This window comes from Lottia gigantea, assembly GCF_000327385.1.
Source record: "Lottia gigantea unplaced genomic scaffold LOTGIsca_37, whole genome shotgun sequence".
Taxonomy (NCBI): domain Eukaryota; kingdom Metazoa; phylum Mollusca; class Gastropoda; family Lottiidae; genus Lottia; species Lottia gigantea.
The window spans coordinates 1,525,781-1,550,866 of record NW_008709259.1 but is presented as its reverse complement, the minus strand read 5'-3'; the positions used below and the strand labels follow the sequence as shown (position 1 = coordinate 1,550,866).

At 33.5% G+C, this 25,086-nt stretch overlaps 1 protein-coding gene across 1 annotated transcript; it reads right to left on the bottom strand.

Annotated features, from left to right (window-relative positions):
• Positions 1 to 10,002: 10,002 nt before the first annotated feature.
• On the bottom strand, positions 10,003 to 24,758 carry LOTGIDRAFT_163027 (hypothetical protein; the record flags this gene model as incomplete). The annotated part of the gene is made up of 3 exons (XM_009059079.1): positions 10,003 to 10,034; positions 12,791 to 17,548; positions 24,731 to 24,758. 3 exons carry the CDS (start codon positions 24,756 to 24,758, stop codon positions 10,003 to 10,005), a joined length of 4,818 nt encoding a protein of 1,605 aa, XP_009057327.1.
• Positions 24,759 to 25,086: the final 328 nt, after the last annotated feature.

The following is a 25,086-nucleotide window of genomic DNA, read 5'->3' as shown; positions in this document are numbered from 1 at the left end:
CAATTACATGTACATTGGAATTCTGGCCAGAAAGGACAGGTCAATGAATATATACACATTTGACATGCCACAAGCACAAATCAAATATACTCAAATCTCAAAATCAAATCTTTGTTCAAGCAATATTTTACCTTGGCCAAACAGTAGATAATTTTACTTGGCTAACCATAACTCATTAAAATTTTAAACAGTACTGTCTGTATTTTTAAACAGTTCCAATTCACTGGTTTGAAAAAATGAAAAACAACAAGACATCTCTTGAGACTGATCTATTCTATAATGACTACATTGTTAACTATAAAAGGCTGGTCATTGAATTTTTTTCTCAGAAGTTCGTTAAACAAGTTTAATTAGTTATGTCTCAGAAATAATGAACCATTACTATCTTCTTCAATAATTTATTCTTGTAAGATGAAAGTAATTTCTGCTACAAAATCTCACTCTAAGAATTCCTGAAAATCTCTTGGCATTATTTTAGGTTGGAGAAACTACTGATTCCCAAGAGTAAAAGACCAAACAGTAATAGATAATGTGTAGTTATTATAACTAAGCCAGAATCAGTAACCAACAGAACCATAGAATATTCATAATATTTCAAGCAGAACTCAAATACTGATAATGTTAACCAAATTCATGATGTCACATGATATTTGAACTTGCCAATCAACAAATCAACATGCCTCTACAGACAGTTTATTTTGTTAACATATACACATGTAAGAAACTCATGAATATTTATGAGATAACAAGATAATTTTCACTAATTAAAATTCTCTGCCCGATTCTAAGGTATTTGGATACAGTGAACCGTGGTACTATCTATTTATTGATAAGGGGTCCTGGCTGTTAACATGAGATGTGTTTCGTATGTGAAAAGACTGGAAATCAATCAACTATACATTAATTACTATGACTGCCCACTTTTATTGGTCATCTAATGCCACTTTGCAACTGGGTTTGAAAATTTCTATCTGTTCAGGATACAAGGTAGAATTTCTATGGTTATTTTTTTTACGAAGAAGAGACATTATTAGAATATTCCATTAAGCTAACTCTTATTGGATACTTAAGTTAATTTTCAATTGGATGGAAAGTGTCTTTAGGCCATAGTGTAGAATTTCTTAGATATTTTTTGTGTAGTACCGAAAGCTCTCCTTGATTAAAAAAGAATGAACTCCTCCCATCCTTGAAGCAATGTCATTGATATTCTATTCACTGTTATTGACATTTATAAAACACAGCAAATACTGGGTGATAGTGATTAATAAATTGATTATTGTTAACAATTCCAACCACGCTGAAACACAATCAACAAATATCCTTCAATGCCATACAATTACATAGAGATATTATTTGCAATGTGGCACTTTGATAGCTCAATCACAATTGGAAGATCAACAAATATCCTTCAAATTCATTAAATTTGTACAGATATTATTGGTAGCATCAGATTCTAAATGGTAGCCAATTGTGTAGCTTATGTTGGTCTGAAAGGGCAAGCTTATCCTGCTGACTGACTACTTATAACTTTGTAATGCACCATTCCTATTTTCATTCCGATGTTGGTGGTTCTTGAAATTTCACTAAAACTAATGTGTTTTATGACGTCACTAGAGTAATCAATAGTAGCTCATGTCATAAAACGCGTTAGTTTTAGTGAAATTGCAAGAACCACAGATGTCAGAATGAAAATTGGAATGGTGCAAATTGAAGCTATCAGTGACCCCGAAACACATAAAAAGTTGAGAAAACCTCTTTACAATCTCTTTCATGGTCAGATTAATTTGATTTGGTCTGATTTTGAAGGAAAGCTGAATGCTGGTGCCTCTCTTCATCAACATAAGGAGCCAAAACATAACACATTTCAGTTCATTAACACTTCCATCAAGAGAGCAAAGAAACTTCCACTCTCTAAAGTCTGAAGAATTGAGACTCAAATATTTTTCCAGCAATAGTTTTTATCTATGTAAATACCATCAATGGAGAATAGCTAAGAATAATGTCTACTTCAAACTACGATCTTCAGAGTGCAAATTAGATCAAGTTCATCTGGTTTGTAATTTGGCAAATTTAGAATTTAATTTTGAAATTTATTAGAATTTACACTCCAAGGTGACAGGCAATGATGAAGTTAAGTGGTATAAAAAGCCAATATACGACCAAGGAGACAGCAATAAGTTAGTGAGTATTAGCCCAAGGATCAATGAAACTGTCTGGTTAATCAAGAGTATATCACTATAGCTTGTTATCCAGACAGGTTGAGGTGACCATGACAATCAGTTTTAGAATTATGACAGTATATCATATGAAAACATAGTCTGCTAGACCTTGACAGAGTTAATTAAATGGCGGCCAAATGAATAGTGAACAGGTTCAAAGGTTCTGTGAAAAAGACTACAGATTACAACTAGCTGTGCAGAGAGAAATGTACACAAATTATATCGAAAGGAAGTCAGACGGCCTAGCCAACTTTCACATTTAAATTTCCAGCTTTCAAATACTGAAATAAATGGTGGTCATTAGTTCTAATCTAAGTCAGTCTGTGTAAGTCCATTGACCTTCAATAAGTCATCTTCACTCACAATTCAAGTTAAAATTCAACAGCTGAAATTGGGAACAGATAATCCTGGAACCATCAATGCCAAGAGGTTTGGCCAAAGACCAGCGAGTCCAAAGGATCCTTCGTGAACCTAAGTTGTTATCCTTGTAAAATATAGTTCTTTTCTTTTCAAGGCAGAAATCATATCTTCTCTCTATCAATTTGAAGAATGATGAATAAGATGTCTCAATGTAAGATATAACTGAATCAAATATTACTTGTCTATGATGAAGAGTATTTGATTATCTGAGATAATTGTATTAGCAAAATCATGAAAATATGATTAAACATGTATGGAAATATAATGTAACAAGCCTTTAGGCAATACACGCACAATTAATTGGGTCCATTGGGTAGATTTTCAATTCACATTAAAAATTGAAACCTTATACTATAGGAATTCTTGAGGCAGTTGAATTTTGGTGAAATGAATTCAAAATATAAAAACACTAGAAAATATTTCATGCTGATATTGAACTATCTGACAGTTACAGTAAGATTGAGCAGTATGAAATGACAATGGATGTTTGAAATAATAAAAACTTACAAGAGCCTGGTGTCTGAGATCTCGGTGCTTTACTTCCAGTATTTATTTTCGACTGAGCTTTAATTTCCCGCTTCTCACTGAAGATTTTAACATTGCCGCCACCTGGTTTGTAGCCTTCATTCTTGCTGTTAGTTCCATACTTCTTTCTCTCACAACTCTACAAAGAGAGAAAATAACTCTGTTACATTTTGATGCCATTCATGGTTTCAGACAATTCTCATTGCATCATGTCTTGTGAACTCGTGAAGCAAATAAGTTTTGGGACATTAAAAAGGGGATACAACCATTCCAATGAGCAGTAAGAAAACACATTGGTTCATTAGCCTAATAAGGTAGCCTACATAGCAGCATCATATATAAACAATTGATTGTGAAAGCATAAAAAGTGAACACAATCCATTCCAATGAGCATTAAAGGGACGGATGTGCCATTTTTGGTCGGTTGATTTTAGTCTTGAATTTATGTAAGTAGTTAGAAGTACTAGAAATGTACGAATATAGCATAATACTGATTGGCTTAACTAAAAATTTCCTGTTTCTGAGACTAATGTATGAGTGGTCAAAAGAAAAATGGCGCACCTTTCCCTTTCAGGAAACATTGTGGTTCATAATGCTTATATTGATATTTTCATTGATATTTGAATATATAGTTAAAAAAAATTTACTGTTTGATTTCACAGTAAAAATAAAAAAATTATTGATTAGCAAAGAAAAAAAAAAAAAAATCTAACAGCATTTATAAAACTGAATATAAATAATAGTTTAAAAATAACATTAATGTATTTATCTTAAATTGAAGGTAAACTATTAATTGTTTAGATGATGAGAATTGTCTCCCTGAAAGTAAATACTATATACTCCTATGAGTAATTGTAACAATTGATATACTTGTATTGTTATATATAAGTAGGTATGTGATATACCTTCTAATTGAATATAACCTTTAGTTTTATCATAAAGGAGGTAGAGTGATTGATACCGTATTTTTCCAAATATAATGCACAGTTGTTTACCCCAAAAAGGTCCCCAAAAAGGTCCCCTTACAGAAGGGGTGCATACTATATACAGTGAAATAAATTTTGAGGTTTTTTTCCCCTTCGAAAATGCCGCGAATCAATGTTGAGGATCGGCCATTTTGTCTTCCTTCATTGCCATGTTGTTATATTTTTAAATTTGTATATACTAATCTAAAACAGAGTTAAAACTGAATGATATTTGACAAAAATTTTGAATTTAGGACTGTCCTGGAAAAGATTCTATGCAATTAAGGCTTAAGAAACAAAAATTACTCTTTATATTAAATTATATTGACACTGTTAAAAAGTTCAAGAAATATCTCTTAAGCCACTCTTCATTGTTATTTCTTCACTGACCTAGTCACCTCTTAATTCCCTTTTAATAAATCAAATAATATTGGATAATAATTTTGAAACATAATCAGAAAGAATTCAATATTGTATATTATTGATAATAAAAAATGAACTTATTTATTTTTTAGACCTAGTCACCTTTTAAGTCTCATTATCAAAATCAAAATTAACAAAAAATCATTGAGGAATTCAATAATGGCTCATTCTGTTAATTTAGACTGTGTGCACTTAGTTAGCCCCTTTTCTATATCCCTATCAAAATAAAATATAACTTTCTGCACTATGGAACACATATATATGTCATTGTGTCCAAACCATGCCCCCATTTGTCAAACTTCTGCAAGACCGCGTTAATACAAGTGAGAAAAATTACATATCCTTAGCTATATATTATCCAATCAAAATAGGTCCTTGCTAGTAAACTATCAGTCAAACAAATCATATCACTCGTTATGACGCTTTGTTTGCGAAACAAAATGAAAGAAGCTTGTCATTAAATGTTTTGATTAATATGGACTGTACAGAATTGAGTCAGATTTTCGCCGAGAGAAATCAATCCTCAGTTTGGAATATTTACTCTTCAAATGGGCAGCGCAAAAGGGGAATTTGTGCTTTTTGTTTAGATGACCGTTAAACGATCTGATTGGTCAGATTTAAATAGCACCAATCTCATTTCCACGCCCCCAAAACGAAGTGTAGTGGACTTAGTTTAATATGGGTTAATAAGACCATGTCAAAACCAGTATTTGTGATAATGTGAGATATATGCATACCTTAGTATAAAAATTGAGTAAAAATTTCTGACTGTGTACACAACTATTGTATTCAAACAGCCTTGACCTTTTATATTTTACAGCGATTAAGTTATGAATGAAAAAAGATGAATCAGTGAAAAGAGAAGAAGGATTTGAATTCAGTGAAGTCAGGTAGCGTAACTATATCACAGGTCAATTAACAATAGTCCAGATCAGATGATAATGGTCTATCTTTTATAAAGTCACTACATCTTACTATATACTTCTTTACTACATAGTAAAAACAGAAAACAGAAGTCCAAAGGAGTACAGGCCATAGGCTTTATGGGGGTGGGGGTAATTTGATTTTCTTTGATTATTTTTATAGCATCACCCGAAAACACTTATTTTTGCCCAAGGTTTTTTATGTTGCTTCATTAAAAACATAATATTTGGAGGGGCATATGTCCCCCATCTCCTACGCCTATGCTTAAGTCAGACTCTTACTACTGTTGGTCAAGACCAGCTTGGTCCACTGGCCTCTGTGACAAGATGACCCTTAAAAGAGCACTAGCCTTTTCTACAATTTTCAGACTCACAACATACAGTATCTCAAAGATTACCAAAAGAAAAAACCTCAAAAAATTCAAAACTTTAAAAAATGAACAATATATAATTCTAATGAACTACTTCATAAATTGGAAATTTTCTCTTAAAAAATTACCTAAAAAAATAAATTCCTACTTTTATAACCATAATTATTCTAAACTATTCACAAAAACAACCCCAAATTTCATTTATTTACAGAATTTTGCAAAATTGTTACTTTCTTGTTTTGCAATTTGTTCTTAATGCCTATGGCAATGATTCAGAAACTTTTAGAACCAAACTGTCTAACTTATAAATTATTCAGGATATGTAGATTGACATATTTGCTTGTAAAATTACACTCAATGTCCAGTTTGAATGACATTTACACTGTCCACTCTACTGGTCAATACAAACACTAATCTTAGCCTGAGTAAATATCTCACACCTTGAAAAATCTTTAAAATGTATGTTTTTATGTCTGGGGGAAACTTGATAAATGCATATATTATAATATTAGTGAAGGACATTATTGATTGGGTGGTATTTAACATTAATGTGGAAGGCATCAAATAATCAAATCATTTCAGCATTGGCCATGGCATCACAATATTTCTGACCTTGAAGAGGTTTCAAATCTATGACACCTATTGATTTTGAAGACTGAGCTATCTTGCTGCAAAAAGACAGTATTCCAGTCCATTGTTATAGAGAGATTTGGGGTCTGATTAGATCCCAATTTGTTGACTGTCCTGTTATCATGTATGTACCTCTAACTCAGTTGTTCCCAGCCTTTTTCAGCCTGGAGCACCCCTGGAGCAATCACCTGGACCTTTTACAACCCCAAAAATTTATTTCATCTGCATATTCAGCATGTGATGATGTGAGGTGCTCTCTCAATTCAAAATAAATTCTTATCTTACAACAGGTGGCCACACCCCTGAAACTCTAGTCCCACTCGCACACTCAGGCACGGAGCTAGCGCAGGGTCTCAGGGGGGGTCAAATTTTTTTAAGGGGGGGCTCAAATATAACGACTCGACGTGTAATTTAAGTCATCTAAATTTTCCAGGGTAGGGCCAAAATTTTTCTTTTCCTGCCCACATCCCCTGGGGTGAAAACAACCCAGGTTGGCAACTGGGGCTCTAAATAAATCTATTATCACTATACTGATCCCTTACGGCCTACATTTATGACGAAATTTAATTATCTTTTTTAATTTAGTTGGGTGGGACTTAATTGACGAATTAATAAAGCCTAGCATAGTAAACACTAAAAAACATTAAGCTGATCTTCATTTAACTTTCCCTAAGATTGGGTTCAGGTGTATATACAATTAAATAATTCACAAAAATTAAATATAAGTGTATAAAATTACCTCCATTTGGCCTTTTAGAGAGTCCTAAAATAAAATATTTCCTTGAATCAGATTAATAGAGACTAAATTTAATGTCACAAAAATTGCAAATTTTATATTTTTCTATTCACATGCATGCTTTAAGCACACTTTACAAATAAACTTAATGCTATTATGAACATAATATATTATATAATGTAGCACAAAAATAAACACAAATTACACGAATTCAAAAATCTCCAGAAACAAATGTAAACAAAATCCCAAATATTTAAAAGAATTTTCAGTGAAATAGTAGAGATGATATAGTCCAGCGAAGCTATACAGATTATAACTGTCAATTCAGGTTATTTTTACCCAAGTTATTCAGGTAACCACCAGTAAATAAAGCCCAGCATCTTCTTTTTTTATTGTGATTGACACTTAGTGTTATATTTTCAAGTTGGATTGACCCTATTAATAAAACTGATCTTGTGTGGTCTCAGTATTAGCCTTGTTTCAATCAAAAGACAAATTTGATCACAATTTTGGATAAGACCACAGAAAGTGCAGCTTATTCATCTAAATCTTTTATATTGTGATTGATACCTTGTGTTATATTTTCAAGTTGGATTGACCCTTTAAGTAAAACTGGTCTCTGTGTGGTCAAATAATTGGTTTCCTTTAAGTCAAATGCTTCAGCTGTGATGCCATTACAGACTAAAGAAAGTGCACCTTATTGGATCCGAAATTTTTTATGAATGACACCTGGTGTTATATTTAAAGCTGAATTATCCTGGATTGCAAATCAAAAGATATCATTCATCACAATCTGCATATATTGCTGCTATTTTTAAAGGTAAAGTGTATTAGGAGAAATTTGTAAAAAATTTATTTGGGGATATTCATCTTAAAAGTGACCCACAGTCCAGCACATTTGTGTGATATTTAACAAAGACTGTTATATCTTCACTGTTAATCTGCTTTAACAAGGATTAACACTGTCTTCTCATAATACTAAATGTTAAGATGGACTCTACCCCAGGTCTCCCTAATCTGTCTCATTACAGTTGATTGAAAATTTCACATTTTTTCATAATATGTATAATGAAACATCATTTCAAAATAGTTATGATAGTCATAGAATGGGGTTAGAGCCTTCATTTATACAATACCCATTTTCAAACAGTATAGTTATACATTTTTCAATTTTTCATTTTGAGATCAGAGTGTTGACTGTATAACAGAAATGCAAGTGAAACTAATTAATGTACATACTTATGTTATGTGAAATAGCATTAAATTCAATCAAACCTATCAGATATTACATCATTCTGTTCACTTTATCAACAAATCAAATCTTACTTTTGTCTTATAGATGGGTTTCCTTATTTTTGTAGTGTCAAATTAAGCAAACTATTTGATTAATTGGTGTTTCTAATGAATTATGTATTCTTATATCATTATGTTCTTATTGCATATGATTAATTAATAAATAAATAAATTAAGTTAATTCATTTGAATTCTGCTGGTAATTCTCTTCTAATTTAGCTACTTATGAATTAATTATGGACATGTGAGACAAACAAGTATTTTTCCAAGTCATTAGAATATCTCTACTTTCTATTCATAAAAGTATTAGCATTTTCATTTTCATTAATGAAAATAAGGGAACCCATCTTTGTTGAGATATGATCATGACATATGATATTTGACAGACAATGGCTTATGCATTTATCCTCATCTGTAAGAAAATTTTATTTTGTACAATCCAACTTTAAATTTATTCATATATATATGTAAACCAAAATGTTAACAAAATAGCAATTAATCCCTAGTGGACATCATTAATCAATGACACAAATTAAATTGTCCGGTAATGATTATCAAAAACAACAACCCTTTCCTTCTCAAATTTAAATTTTCTGCTTAATGTGTTTATGAAATTGTACAACTACATTTAACTACATAAAGTTATGCACATTGCTCACATACCATAGCACAATTTGTCCTTCAAATGAGTTATAATGAGAGAGAGAAAAAGTAAACATATTTCAAAAGATTACCAGTTCTCAAGGACTCTACAATCTTCTTATGTTTGGCTTAATGAAGTTTTACATCCTACTTTTCTGCACCTACTTGGGCATATAAAGGTGGCAATGGCATGCAGTGTGCAACAAAGCAAATTTTGCCGAGACAGCTTTATTAAGCTACTCTTTTTCTATTTTTGGTTTGACTTACACCTCTCTGCAATGATCTTTCACCATATTTTCCCCTTTACAAATTAGGGGAAAATGGACCTTTTGTGCCATATTTAAATGCAAACCCCCCATGCTACCATATAGATTATATATTCAAAAATGTACACAAGGCATATACCCTATTTCTTAAAACAGGTGTTTATATTTGTATTTGTGGTCAGTCAACCCCATCATGTTTGTTCTATATTTTTTCACCTGAGCTTATGTCTGCCTTCAGGCTATATAAAACTGTTACAATTTGTTTACTTTGATATGGGGATATAAAACTATGTAGTTACTTTATTTGTTTGATCTTTTAAGTCAATACATCTCTTCATGGGTTGTATATTGATGCATGTAGCCACAGGAAGGACAATAACATCATAATGGGTCCATAATTACTTTCTATTTACCTTGTCAAGTTTGTTATTATTTCATTAACTTTAAAAGTAAACCACCTTGTAGAAAGAACCTAAAATTTCTCAAATTTGACCAATAAGAGTATATATTCATCAGACACTATTCTGGTGTCATAACTATACAACAGAATCTTTGTATAATCAATTAAATCCATAAAACTAAGTAATTATCATCCCATAGAACTATAAGTAATTTGAATCACTGAATAATAACAATAATTACTTAGTTTTATGGAATTATCAGGATTTTGTTGTATAGTTATAACACCCAGGAAGACCACTGATGAAAATATACAGTTATTGGCTGAGTTTGAAAAATTGAATGGTATTTTCCTTTTCAAAGGTAGTATTCTATAAAGTAGCCATCCTAGATATCTTATGTCAGTGATATTCAACTTTACAACACAAAAAATTGTAACATATCATTGTGTATAATACAAAGAAAAAAAAATGCTAAAAAAAATGTGGTAGAGCAGATTGTATTTTTCTAAATATTTTTTCCAATTTAAAACTTTGATAGTATTGTGGGGGACATCCTATGAGAAATATTCAGCAAAAATGACACAATTCTATATGGGATACCCCTTTTAATTAAATCAAATCAAATCAAATTTTTCAGTCCCTAACATGCTTAGTCTTGCTTATTTTTTTAACCTTTTTTCTGAAATAGCATAGCCATTATTGAGAACATTTGATGGATATACAATTTTTGTTTGTATAATGTAAGACAATTTAAATCTTAAGGGCCAATATCAACTAAATTAACCAAGATATAAGGTTATCTAAAGATATATATTTCTTACTAGGTTATCTTGCCATATTATTAATTTCTATCATTATAAATCATTTTACTTTAATCTAATTCTTCTGATAAATTATACCTTATCATCAGGTCTTGTACTTTTTATTTCATTAGACTATATTGACTATGCATTTTAAAGGTACAGTTTCGCTATTTTTGGGAGGTTGATTTCAGTCTTTGTAAGTAGTGTTCATAAGTAATAGAAATGTATGAAAGAATGCTTAATACCTTCAAATATACATCAAACTGGGAATTTTACTTTCTATTTCTGTATTTGACTTTTGTACGTCAAGTCTCAAGAAAACGTGTCGTCATTTTAACATTCAAATGTTGATAATTCTAGACACACATGGATTTGAATGGTCAAATTCAATGGTGAGCCATTAAAATTATTATTGATTAGCTTATGTTGTGGGTCAGAGATTAAAGTCTTGAGTAAAATCTTGCGTGTGTCTGTGCTCCCACAACAAGATTATCGCGTTCCAACCAAGATTTATGATGTCAAACAAGTTTGATAATTGTCTCCGTCTGCAAGACAGACCCTCATCATCCAATCAGATTCATTTTCCTTTGAAGTGCTGGCACCTCAAGTGTTTCATGGTGGAAAATGACTGACTGGAGATTTTTGTCTCGTGTGCCCGTGCCCGTGGGTGAAACTATTGACAAGATTCCAGTGGGCGACAAAAATATTAGTTTCTAAGGTATGATTGGTCAAACAGATGGTGAACCTGTCCCTGTCTTAAATAAATGGGTTTCTACTGTTCTGGTTTTTAATTCAGCTGATGAACTGAATGGATTATTCCTTCTTTCAATGGTGAGAAGAGGTTCAGTTACAGAACATAGTCACTCCGCCCTCCCCCCCCCCCATCCCAAAAAAGCAGCTTATTTATGTAATTGAAGCAATTAAAGACCTGCTTTGACAATGCTAAGCAACTTAAAATAAATGTATATAAACAAGTTTGTCACTGTTTTGATACACCTTAATGGATTGTAATATTGATAGGTATTCTGAACCTGGTATGTATCAGGGAAACTGATATCATCAATTTTCACTATTTCAATATTCATTCAGATGTCTGTGGCTCTTGCAATTTCACTTGAAGTAAGCATTTTATGACGTCACAGAAGCTGATATAAAGAATCTTTGTAATATTGATGTAATAAACAGCTTAGTTTAAGTGGAATTGCAAGAACCACAGACAACTGATTGAAAAATAGAAATGGTGCAAATCGATGCTATCAGTGTCCCTTATACACATGAAATTGTTAGTAAACCTCTTTACAATCCCTTTTGATATGTTAATGTTAATAAACAGCTTGCAGAAAAGACAAAAATTCTTACCTTTGAGCTGACTGTTCCACGCAGGTAACCTGGCAACTCTCCTGCTAATAAAATAGAAATGGTATTAGCACAACTTCTGGGAGTTAGTTTTTATTTACAATGTCAGATAATGTTTGAGAAGAGGAAATTTCTAACAAAAAATTCCTCATAAACTATTACATGTAAATAAGAGTTATTTCCCATTTTACAATTTCTACTGGTATGCATTATCAATTATATATATAGAAAATGAATAATAATTTGGAAAAATTTAGTTTCTGTTTTAGTTTTAGTCACATGTACTGATCTCAATATAACCTGAAGCATGTTAATGATATAGGAAAGAAGTGTTTAAACTTTTCATATGTATTGGGAACAGCCAGATGTCTTGCAATTCCACTCATTGTTAGATACCCTTAGATATTATTAGCAGAGTTAGCCATATACATCCAAGTTAGTTAGTTTATCATTAGCTGAGAATTGTTGGAATTGTAAGCACCGACAATTTCTGACTGAAAATTGGAATGGTGCAATTCGATGCTTCAAGTGTCCCTGATACACATAAATGGTTTAGAAAACCTCTTAATAATCCCTTTAAGAGATGCCAATTGATAACAGATTTTTCACAGGCTGCTCAGATATATATAGAATGAATCATGACAGTATGTCTGTGGTACAACTGCTGCTAGAAGAGCAAAGTGCTTATACATTGGACATCAAGTTATACCAGCAGCAACACATTTTTTCAGGAAGATGTGGTGAGAGAGGAAATTCTTGTGGCTATTCACTATTCCAAAGTAAAATAAAGTAAGAAATGAATTAAAATCATACTTACCAGGTGATTTACGAGTACTGGATCGTGATCTGGATCTATCTTGATTGGCAGATGTAGGGGAGGGTAATTCAACATGGCGCACTTTAGGTTGTGAAAGACGTTCAGTAACTGAGGCCGCTATTGCTTTTTTCTCTTTCTTATCTACAATTCCATTGGTTAATGGTTTGCTGGGGGAAGTTGCCAAGTGTCTGGACTTACTTGGACTTCTCATTGGTTTCTCAGGACTCTTCGGTACCTTTTCAGCACTTTTCATGGGTTTACGAGGACTAGTGTCAAGCTTTTTAGGAGGACTTGCAGCTGTGGGCTTTTTCGCAGCAGGGGTTGATTTCTTCGGACTAGATGGTTTTGTACTAGGCTTTTCCTTCTTTTGCACTGGTTCTGGAGCTTTAGGGACTTCATGAACAACTGGTGCTACTTGTGGAACTACAGCAATTTCTTCTTCTTGGGATTTAATAGGTTCAGCATCTACTGAGGAATCCTCTGTTTTAAGGGCTTCTAGTTCTACTGGAGGCTCAATTAAAGGTTCAGGCTCTTTTGTGCTTTCAATAATTGGTGCTGCTTCCTCTACTTTGTCTGCAACTGGCTCAATCTTTTCCTCTACTTGAACTTCATCCACAGCAGATTCATGTTCTGGAGCAACATCTTTTTCACTGTGCACAGAAGGCTCACTTTGGACATCATCTCTGGCAAATGCATCATCTGCAGGAATTTGTTCCTGTCTTTGGTCCTCTTCTTCTGGCTGTTGTCTAATGACAGCTGGACTTTCAAGTTCCACTGATTCAATACTCTGGGTCGAAGTCTGCTCAGACTCAATTTCACCAACCATTTCTTCTTCACTTGGCTTGTAAAGACTAGAACTCATGACATCAGCAGATACTCCTTCTAGTTGAGAAGCTTGAGGTTCGTCGGACTCAGGTGTCTTTTCCTCTGCTTCAGTATCAAGATCAGGTTCATACATACTAGAGCTCATCATATCTGCAGATCTATCTATGCCCTGCTGTTCCACTTGATTATCCTCAATATCATCCTTCTTAAGATCTTCACCATCTAAATCCGGTTCATACATGCTAGAGCTCATCATGTCAGCTGATCCATCTGCACCAATCTGCTTATCTTCTATTTGCTCAATGACATTCTTCTGCATAGATTCATCATCATCATGTAAATCTGGCTCATACATGCTGGAGCTCATGATATCAGTAGGTGCTGAAGAAGCAACTGGAAAATCTTCTGAGGCTATGCTGTCCTCAATATGTTTACTTTCATATTCTGCTTCAACCGTACTGCTTGATCCACTGGCATCAATGGGAACATCATTATTGGCACTACTTTGATCAAGGTCTGGTTCATACATACTTGAGCTCATAAGATCAGAAGAAGCTGGTGCAACAGGAACATCATCAACTGGACTATCAATTTGGGCATCATCATCTAAAAGTTGTCCATCATGAACTTGCTCCTTCATATCACCAACAGAGCTATCCATGATTTGTGATTCAGACATATCTGCTCTTTCAAACGGATCTTGCTGGATTTGATTATTTTCTAACTGTAATGCATGGTCTTCATCTTTTACCAATTCATCTTCTTTCTGCATCTGTTGGGCATCATCAACAAAATGATCTGTTTGTTCCATGGATGGTGCTGCATCAACTGAACTGTCAACTGGTTCAATCTGATCTGCTCCATACAAACTAGAGCTCATCAGATCAGTGCTAGCTTCTGGTTCAGGTGTAGGTTGGTCAGTAACAGGACTCTCTATCCTATCATCCTCAGCTAAAAGCATATCAGGTTCTTGACCTGTCTCCATCCCTAAGACGTTCTTGGCTCCTTCATATACCCCTTCCACCACTGCTTGAGCTGTCTCCTCGGCAGTGTCAATAATAGCTGTTCCTGACTCAACTACCTGGTCTTTTAAAGCAGATAGTCCACCAGATAGAAATCCTTCAGATTCTTTTTCGCTGGCCACAGACACATCCTCTTCTTCAGTGTAATCATCTTCCTCTATTTCATCTTCATCAGGAACAAATTGGCCCTCTTTGACTTGCTCATCCACATGCTGTACAACATCTGGATCATTTTGTCTTTCTTCTGTGTAAGAATCTGCGATTGACTCTTTAGGTTGATCATCTTGTCCGAAATGATGCTCTTCTTCCATTTGTGTATTTACTAGATCTTGTGGATGGTCATCCTTGATATTTGAACTGTCCAAGTGTGTAGCTGTTAGTTCACTTTGAACAGGTTGGTCAGTAGTTTCATTGGGAATTTTGTCTTGCTCTTCCATCCTCTCATACTGTACATCTTGATATGTCTCTTCTGATTTAAGTTCACTTTCAGATTCCATGTGTTCCTCCTGGCTAAGTTCATCTGCTTTGCAAATCATTTCAGCATCCAAAGATCTTTGAGCATCTTCGGAGTCATATGACTCATCATGTGTGGGTCTTGATTGGAATTGTTCTGAAGGAGCTAAAGAGTCAGAAATAAGAGGTGTCTCAATATCCTGGGCTTTGATCTCAGTTTGGGTGACTTCTTCTTCTCTTTGATCAGGTTCACCTGTATATAGTTGACAACCAGGTTCCTCATCATCTATTTCAACAACATCAGCTTCTTCATCATCACTGTTTTGTGATGCTGTATCACTGACATCATCAACAAAAGCCTCACGAGGATCTGAGCTTACTTCTTGATTGTCTTGTATTCCTAACTTCTCAGAAAATTCACCAGTTCCAATATCAGAAACACTGTTGATGTGTTCACCATCTAAACCAAGTTGTGGAATAGATTTTGTGTCCTCAAAACCACTTTGTTCTACTTCTGCTCCCTGACTGAATGATTCAGAACTCTCTGCAAGTTGATCAGATTTTTCCGAAATAAAACTTTCTGAATCATCAAGTCTATCAGAAACTCCAGAGGCTGCTTGCAATCCTGGGTCTTGGAAGCTGTCAGTACTACTCTGAAAGTCATCATGTATCTGTCCACCTAAATGGGGTGTTTGTTCAGTAAATCCTTCAGCTTGACCAGAAAGTGCTCCCTGGAACTCACTTGATTCCTGAAGATTTGGCTCCATATCTCTGTGGAATTCAGTTGAATGCTGGAGATCTGGTTCCATACCTCCATGGAATTCATCTGAATGCTGGAGAGCTGGTTCCATATCTCCCTGTAATTCATCCGAATGCTGAAGATTTGATTTTATATCTCCCTGGAATTCACCTGAATGCTGGAGAGCTGGTTCCATATCTCCCTGTAATTCACCTGAATGCTGGAGATTTGATTCCATGTCTTCCTGAAAATCCCCTGAATGCTGGAGATTTGTTTCCATGTCTCCCTGGAATTCACCTGAATGCTGGAGATTTGATTCCATGTCTCCCTCGAATTCACCTGAATGCTGGAGATTTGGTTCCACAAAACCGATTGTTTGTCTGGACTCATCAGCAAAGGCTCCAATGTTTTGTTGAATATCATCAGCCCTGTCAGTTGCATGATCTATCATACTGCTATACCCATCTTCAACTTCACCCATACCATGCTCAACAAATTCATCGACATGTTTCTCAAAGATATCTGCCTTTTCACCCAGGTTTTGTTCTAATTCTACAGCTCTTTCTTTAAAATCATCTGCTACGCTACCAGCAAGTGATTTACAACTAGCAGTGGGACTGTCAGATCTGTTTCTAAACTCCTCCAAATTATCAGCAAATTTTTCAACTTTTCCAGAGACATTCTCACCAAACGAACTGGTACTGTCATCCAAGTTCTGAATATTTTCAGAAACTGCATCAGACATGCTATCACAGGATTCATCTAGATTGGTTTGGATGGTATCAGCTTGTTTCCCAATATCATCTCTTATCATTTGGGCTTTTTCAGAGAGTTGCTCCTCATATTTTTCAAATTTTTCTTCCAGACTTTCTTTCATATCATAAGCTCCATCAGTTGCGCTTTCTTGCATTGTACTAACATTGTCACTGATATCTTGGAACTGATCAGTAACATGTTCTCCCATATCTTGGACCTTGTTGGAAAGTTGATCTGAAACATGTTCTCCCATATCTTGGACCTTGTTGGAAAGTTGATCAGACATCACATCTGTTTTTTCCCCATACTCCTGGAATTTGTTTGAAATGGTTTCCTCTGCCTCCTCAGCTTGGTTTGAAATTTGTTCTGAAACGGCGTTTCCATAATCAGACATGTTATCACGAAAATCTTGAGATCGGTCCCGAAACCCCTCCTTAATGTAGTCAGTTTGTTCTTCGATGTCATTCTCAAAGGCTTCAGCATGCTGGGAAACATTTTCTCCATAATTGTTCACTTTTTCACTCATTTGTTCTTTCATATCTTGTACATTATCAGAAACACTGTCTTGAAATTCACTCGCACTTTCTCGAAACTGGTCTGCGCTTTCGGAATAACTAGCTTTCATTTGATCTGTCTTTTCTGTAACATCATCCTCCACTCGTTCACCAAATCCATGAATGGCCTCTTTCATATTCTGAGCCTTTTCCGAAAAATCGTCTCCATAATCCTGCAGTCGATCATTGACATCTGTTCCAATGTCATCAATTTTGTTCATGAAGCTCTCTTTTGATTGGTCAAAGCCAGACTTTAAACTTTCTCCTGCTCCGGTAAGGGCGGAAGTAAAACTATCGAAAGGACCAGATGAATCATAGAGATGTTCTGCTCCATTGGTGGTACCATTTGTACCATTTGTTCCAAACGTTTGGTCAGCAGGGACTACTTGTTCATCATTATCCATAGCACCTGAAAGTAGAAAGAGAAAAACCATTAAATACAAATAAGACAAACCAAAATTGACAAAAAAACCCACACAGCAACTAATTTTATTTTTGTCATTTTGACAATTCGGAAGACACAAAAGCGATATAAGAATGCCTTAAAAGTGCGGGATGTGGATCAATGCCTAAACACAAAAGCCACGTTTTACTCAGCCATATTATTACAGTCCAATGTTCCAGACCCTCATCTTGTTATGATATGTAATAGTGTTAATTATATTATACGATAAAAAGGTTTTCAACAGGAAACCAGTATTGTTACTGTCTACTATTCATGAAAATATATGGTATAATATTCCAAAAATATAGGAGTATTTGAAGATGTCAGTGACCATGACCAGTTGGCATCTATGCAATAAGGCACAGAAAAGTGATATGTACCATGAACCATGACAGTGGGCATCTATCCAATAAGGCAGAGAAAATTGCTATGTACCAGGACCATGACAGTGGGCATCTATCCAATAAGGCACTGAACAGTGCAATGTAAAATTCTATTTCATTTATAAGTTCTTCAATGAATGAATGAATGAATGAATGAATGAATGAATGAATGAATGAATGAATGAATGAATGAATGAATGAATGAATGAATGAACAAATTCCTATCATTGTTTAAACCAAGCAAAAAATCAATTTAACATGGAAAACAAGACATGTGAGTAAAAATCAGTGATGTGTAGCCAATTAATTACCAACTTTCAACATGCCGATATGAATTATTCATTAATGATTTATTAACTGTTTAATTAAAAAAGACATTTATTTCTACTAATTGATCCATGTTTACAAATTCACTGGAAAAAAACAAAATAATATTCGATGTAGCATAGGCATAGGCATAGGCATCTTCAACGTGTTTTCAAATAGGAAAATTAACTGTGATAGTATATTTTGGGGAAGATAATCGTTAACTAAAAATTATAGTATGAGAAGGGTTATAGGTATTATTATCTAAGATTTGTGTGTGTGTTGATATTTACAAAACAAAACTGCAAAATGTCTATATGCATGTTGATTCAACGAGTTAAATTATATACTTTTAGACAATTTTATGGAGTATTAAAACTATGTACTCAAATTAAAAAGTTACAAGCTTTAATCATATTTAGTTGTTTGCTTGTATCTATATCAAAGATGTAATGTCAACTGTGGCAGTGTCAAGATTCCAGAAACTGGGGATACAAATATGCCGCAGACTGACTAAAAGGGGGGACAACTGTCAAGGTTTAGATTTAAAGTGCAGCATCTCTGTGGAAAGTACTTAGGTGCAAGTCTCCTATGGACTGTCTGAGAGGGTTCTCTACAAAGAGAAACCATTTTTCATATGTCAACCTCCCCCCCACCCTCCATATCCCCTACTGGTGCTTCCACTGAATGCCAATAATTAATAAAGCAAGCAATTTTTAGGGAAAATTCATTTATTGAAAATCCCAGTCTATATTATGTTGGAAAAAATTTAAAAATTTCTATCAAAGATTCATCAAGATAATGTCAAGTCTTGTAGAATAATTTCCAACAACTAGTTGATCGATCTAAAAATACTCTTCTTTCTTAATAACATCAAGGGAGATAATTACATTTTGACACCATGTATCCTATAAACGTTAATTAAACAATCTCAATTTAAAAATGGCCAAGTCATTTCTTTAGGATGTAGCAACATATTGGAGAATTAAAAAATTAGATTCAGTCAGAATGAAGAGTGATTTTGGTCTTGTTATTGGCTCTTAATGAAATTTCCAACAAGTAGAAATGTCATCAAGAAAAAAATGAAATTAGTCCAGTACTTAAATATAACTATATCTGGTACTAAAAACAGGATGATGGAGGATGAAACCATCAAAGTTTAATTATACAGAAATTTCAGAGGTGAAGTCTCAATAGCATTAACAAGTGTATGGTAACCCTCTATGAACTTTTGCACGGAAACAAATTTTAGAGAAGAAATGATGATCAGAGCTCCCTTAGTTCCTCAGAACAAACACGGAACATTCAATAGTTGGTGAAGATAGTAGGCATCTAGGCTTATCTGGAATGACATTTGATAATTTGATTGTCATAAAAAACCAACCTAAGAAGAAGCTCTATTTCATCTTTCCAAAGCAGAATCATATAACAGGTTGGTACAGTCATCAAAAATTCAAATTTCAATCAAGGTCAAATTTTTCAACAAGAACGTATATGAAAAGCAATATCTATGACCTATGAAACGACCTTTACCAACTTTGATATAACTATACTAATCTACTTATCCTAATAACTACCTGAAGTAAAAAAACAAGTGTCCATCATAAAAAAAACAGAAATATTTTTTGTTATCAGGGAATGTAGCGTGAGAATGTTATGTTTTGTTCGGTCTGCAAGTGATATAACAATGTCTATGGTTGCTATCGAGACAAACTGTCATCATTTTTGCCTGTACTTCAATGCCTGTACTTTGTCTAATTAAGTATAGTTTATCTCATGCTACCAATAGATTTCGGATACACAACCCTCATCAGGACAGTTATATTTAGAAAAGGGTGTTATAACACAGTGTGTTTATGTTTGTCTTTACGGCATATTTATCATATTAATACGCTTTAAACTGTAGCTTTATTGCAAGATGGGACGTTTTTGCAGTATTCCATAAGTGAAATTGGTTTCCATGGAAACCATGTAATCCTGAGTAATTCTACAAGTAAAGACAATTATGATATCATCTGCTATTAAGATCTTTCAGATGATAAGGATTACATTAGTTCCAATGGACCAAAAAAATCATCAGATTGACTTAAGGTTAGGTATGAAAAAAAAACCTTTGAAAATAAAAAAATGATTGAGCATATACTTTTCAATTCTCATTTACATGTGAAGAAGGGAAAGCTACGCCCGAAACGCTTGGTGTATTAATTTTTTATAAACTCTGCTGAGATGGTTTTGGGAAAGCTGTTCCAGTAATTCTCTAATGTCTGATAAAATCATAAAGAGGTCAGAAGTACCTTCATTAAACCACATGGTACCAATGGAATACTAATTCCTAATGAAAATTATTAGTGAATTGGTATACCACAACCTTCTTACAAAATTTTCTTTGTACTACATGGCCTATTGTATAATGATATTACTATGAAATGAATTGGAATTTTGCATGATACCGGTACTATTTGATGGAGATGGCGTACAAGGCATCAAGGTAAGCAACAGAGTGACAGGGTAGCTACCCCCTTCCCCTAAAAATATCATTATTTTTTTCTGACCACTGTTCAAAAAGGGGTGCACATGCAAACAGCACACAAATCTGTTGTCCTACTTTCGAAATATTATCAACATTTTTTGCCTTAAAGGGACAGGGGTGCCATTCTTTTTGACTAATCATACTTAAGTCTCAGAAACGATTTTTTTTAGCTAAGTCATTAATAGTGAAATCTGTCATAATTTGACCCTTCAAATCCATGTGTGTCCAGAATTATTCGTGTTTGAAAGTTAAAATGACGACTCATCAATTTAAGATACTCTGTGATATATAGAAAAGACATATGTAGAAATAGTGAGTAAAATTCCTAGTTTGAAGTATTTTTAAAGGAATTATACAATTTTCATACATTTCACTGAAGACTAATTACATAATATTCACGACTAAAATCAACTCCCCAAAATGGCCGATATGTCCCTTTAAGAAAAATTTACCATCAATAGTTGGGTAATAAATATAAAAGTTATAAGTCTTAATATTTAGTAATATTTATAGCTCTAATAGTTAACTAGCCACAGGCTGTATCATTGTTATTTGGCTCAAGCTTAAAATAGTCCATGGTGATGAACTGAATGACTTGTGACCAATTGATATATCATTCTCATAATTACTATATTATCAGTTGGTGAAATATTTCAGAGACTTCATCTAAAGAGCACTAATATCATTCTAGAAGATTAAATAATCAATTGAAATGAAATGGAGTTTTGCATCCTGCTTTTTGCACCGGATTTGGCTATGGTAGTGTGAGGGAAAGTTTCAAACACTGGCATTGGTCTCCTTCATGACAGACAATATCCAATGAAGGAACAACTAGAAGTGCATTTGATCTGCAGGCAAGTACATGCTGTGAATTCTTCTAGAACTTCCACACGAAACCTTACTCTTGTTCGATTTTTAAGTATCTACGTTTCTTTAAAGGTAGACAAAGATTACAATTTAATCTAGCATTCAAAACTTAAAACAAATTTACCATTTCAGCATGTGCAACTTACATCACTAGTAATTGCAAATCTGCAATTATTGAAACCTATGTTGGAATCAAACTCTGGAATTTCATGCTAGTAAGCAAGCGTCGAGCCCAAGTTAAATAAAATAATATGTCTTCATGACGTGGTTTTTGATTGGCTGTCATTCAGCAGAAACTTAATATGACTCGTCAGATGGAAAATAAATTCTAAAAATTTAAAATTCTTGGCAAGAAATGTGTCTCACTCTGCAACCACCTTCAATCCATCTGTAATTTCCTATTTGTTCCTTTGGCACAGAATTAAAGAAATTTAGCGAAAAAACATTTAATATGTGATAAATCATAAAAACATTGATTTAAAAAATTACCAGTGGAATGGTAGGAGATATGATATCTAGAAATGATAAAGTTTATCGTGTTTATCATGTTTATCATGTTCTGGTACCTGATAACAGCCCGTATTAACTACTGATTGGCTGGTACAGATACCATATTACTGATTAAAGCTCTAGAAAATACTTAAAAATCTGTCTGTGACTGCTGTATATTATATTTTGTATGGATTCTTTACAGTGCAGTGGATTTTTTACAGAATTTTTTTGGTTCAATGTAGTACAGTTCTGACATTAATGCTTGCCTTTGTATCTCTAAGTGATATATGTCATACTGCAATTACTTTGCACGTGTCTTCTCATCAAGATATAGTCCGGATATTTGTTTTTAAAATTATTTACTATTAAAAGAGATACTTGTAGCATCTTCTTTTCAGTCAGAGCCTTGTGGTTCTTGCAAGTCCATTAAAATTATGCATTATTATGTCACGATCCCAAAGGTCTTTAAATATTATTAACAGCTTTTGCTATAGTGACATCATTAGTGGAAATAAAAGAACCACAGACATCTATCTCAAAATTGGAATGGTGAAAATGATTGTTCTCAAGTGTCCCTGATAAATAAAATTCATTTTAAAAAAAATTGCCATGCGCTGTACAATGGTTTTTGACCATTTCATACGAGGACTGTTAACTTTGTTGAACATAAATATAAGAAATTATTCATTTTAGATCTGAAATCAACACTTGGTTATGAACATTTCATAAAAAAAAGTTAATTTTGGTTCAAATATACATAAATTGACAAGTTCCGTGTTGGTAAACTTAATTAGTACATGTAACATGTTGACAAGTTCCGTGTTGGTAAACTTAATTAGTACATGTAACATGTTGACAAGTTCCGTGTTGGTAAACTTAATTAGTACATGTAACATGTTGACAAGTTCCGTGTTGGTAAACTTAATTAGTACATGTAACATGTTGACAAGTTCCGTGTTGGTAAACTTAATTGGTACATGTAACATGTTGACAAGTTCCGTGTTGGTAAACTTAATTGGTACATGTAACATGTTGCTTCTAGTTAGTCAACAACATGTTGAAATTCAATATCAGAGATGTAATAGTTCCCACAATCTCCCACCTCTTCCTTTTATATAGTAACATGATATTTATGTATGATATAACTGTTCTCACTATGTTTTTATACATCTATCAAATTTCAATGATAGTACTTTTACTTTGGTGGGCATTTTTCATATATTGTCCCATCCCCCACGCTCTTCTTCATAGAATTAAAAGCTTCAAAACTACAAACTGGTCATATTTATAGATATAATCACATACTCCAGAATATGATAAAATCTAGGGCTGTATTTGATTGATATATTAATAAACTGGATGGAATTTCACCATTTGACATTCAGCCACCTAACAGTTCAACTATTCCAGTACAGCCTAACCTTATTATTATAGCTTAAAGCCACTGTATTATGTAATCGTTGATCATACTATAATATGGGAGTGGCTTCACTGCATATTTTTAGGCTAAATTACCCTCATTGGACACTGCATGGCATTGCCTGTTTCCTCTATCATAGTTATGAGCAGAAAAATATTTTACTAAACTTTATATTCAATTTTACAGTACTATTTACAATATACAAAATATTACTATGTAGCCATTAAATATAGTATTCATCAGGTGAGTATTCTATCATTATTAAGTGAGCATTCAGGCATAAAATATATCAATACTTTGTAATAATTATAATATTTGACTATTAGAGTTATTGACTCATTTAGTTAAAATGCATTGACAAATTAAATGCCTTCAGTAGAAAAGGAGTGGTTTTACTTGTATTATTATTATCATAGAATATGACATGATATATTGATATCTGACACATATTCATGCTATATAATGATAGTATAAATCAAATGAGTTCCATCATAATTGTAATGCCTTTTAGTCAATACACTAAGGGCCATATGCAGCGCTCATACTTAACCTAAACTTTGACTTAAGTTAGACTTAAGTCGAACCATAAACTCTCACCCATATCTTTATGGGCTGATCCTTTATACAATATTTCAAGCTGTGATGTCAGAGAAAGGATTTGAGAGTACTGGATAAACTATTAGAAGCACTGGCAGTGGCATCATTAAAAAAAATTCTAACCCAAGCACCTTGCAGATGACTAAAAAAAGAACCACAAACTCTGGCATGGCCTTTGATATTTTAAAATTATCTATCATACTTCTATAATTAAATCTTAAATATCAGGAATGGTAATCTCCAATATTCCTGCAAAACTTTGAAGTCAGTTTGAAATGTTATAGTATCTCATGATTTAAAAATATCTCACGTTTTTCTACCATTTTTCCGAAACTAAGCCTCCATATTCTGCTCAATTGACAGCTGCTTAAGGAAATGCCTTGGCTCAGATGGACTGAAATTTGTTGGAATCAGTCTGAATTTATGATGCTATAACCTGGTGTTAATATTTGAAACTCTTATCTAAATTTCAAGTGCATACCCCATGTAAGAGTCCTCTAACCCTGATATATTCTGACCGCAAAAGTTAAAACATAAAAGTGTAAACTTACTTCTTAAATAATAATGATGGTCTGCCATTTTGAATGGAAATAGTTAAACAGAAAATTCCACGAAAAATTTAAACCTCTTCACACAAACACTAACAGTTACAAAAAAGTACACGAAAATTCTTAATAACTGTTCAATATCCAAAGAACCGAAAGAAATTGTAAATAACTGTTCAATATCCAAAGATCCGAAAAAAATTTTTTCAAAATGTTCACTGTCCAAAGATCCAAAAAAAAAAATTGTAAAATGTTCACTGTCCAAAGATCCGAAAATTTTTTTTTTAAATGTTCACTGTCCAAAGGTCAGAAAAAAAAAATTGTAAAATGTTCACTGTCTGAAGGTCTGAAGAAATTGTAAA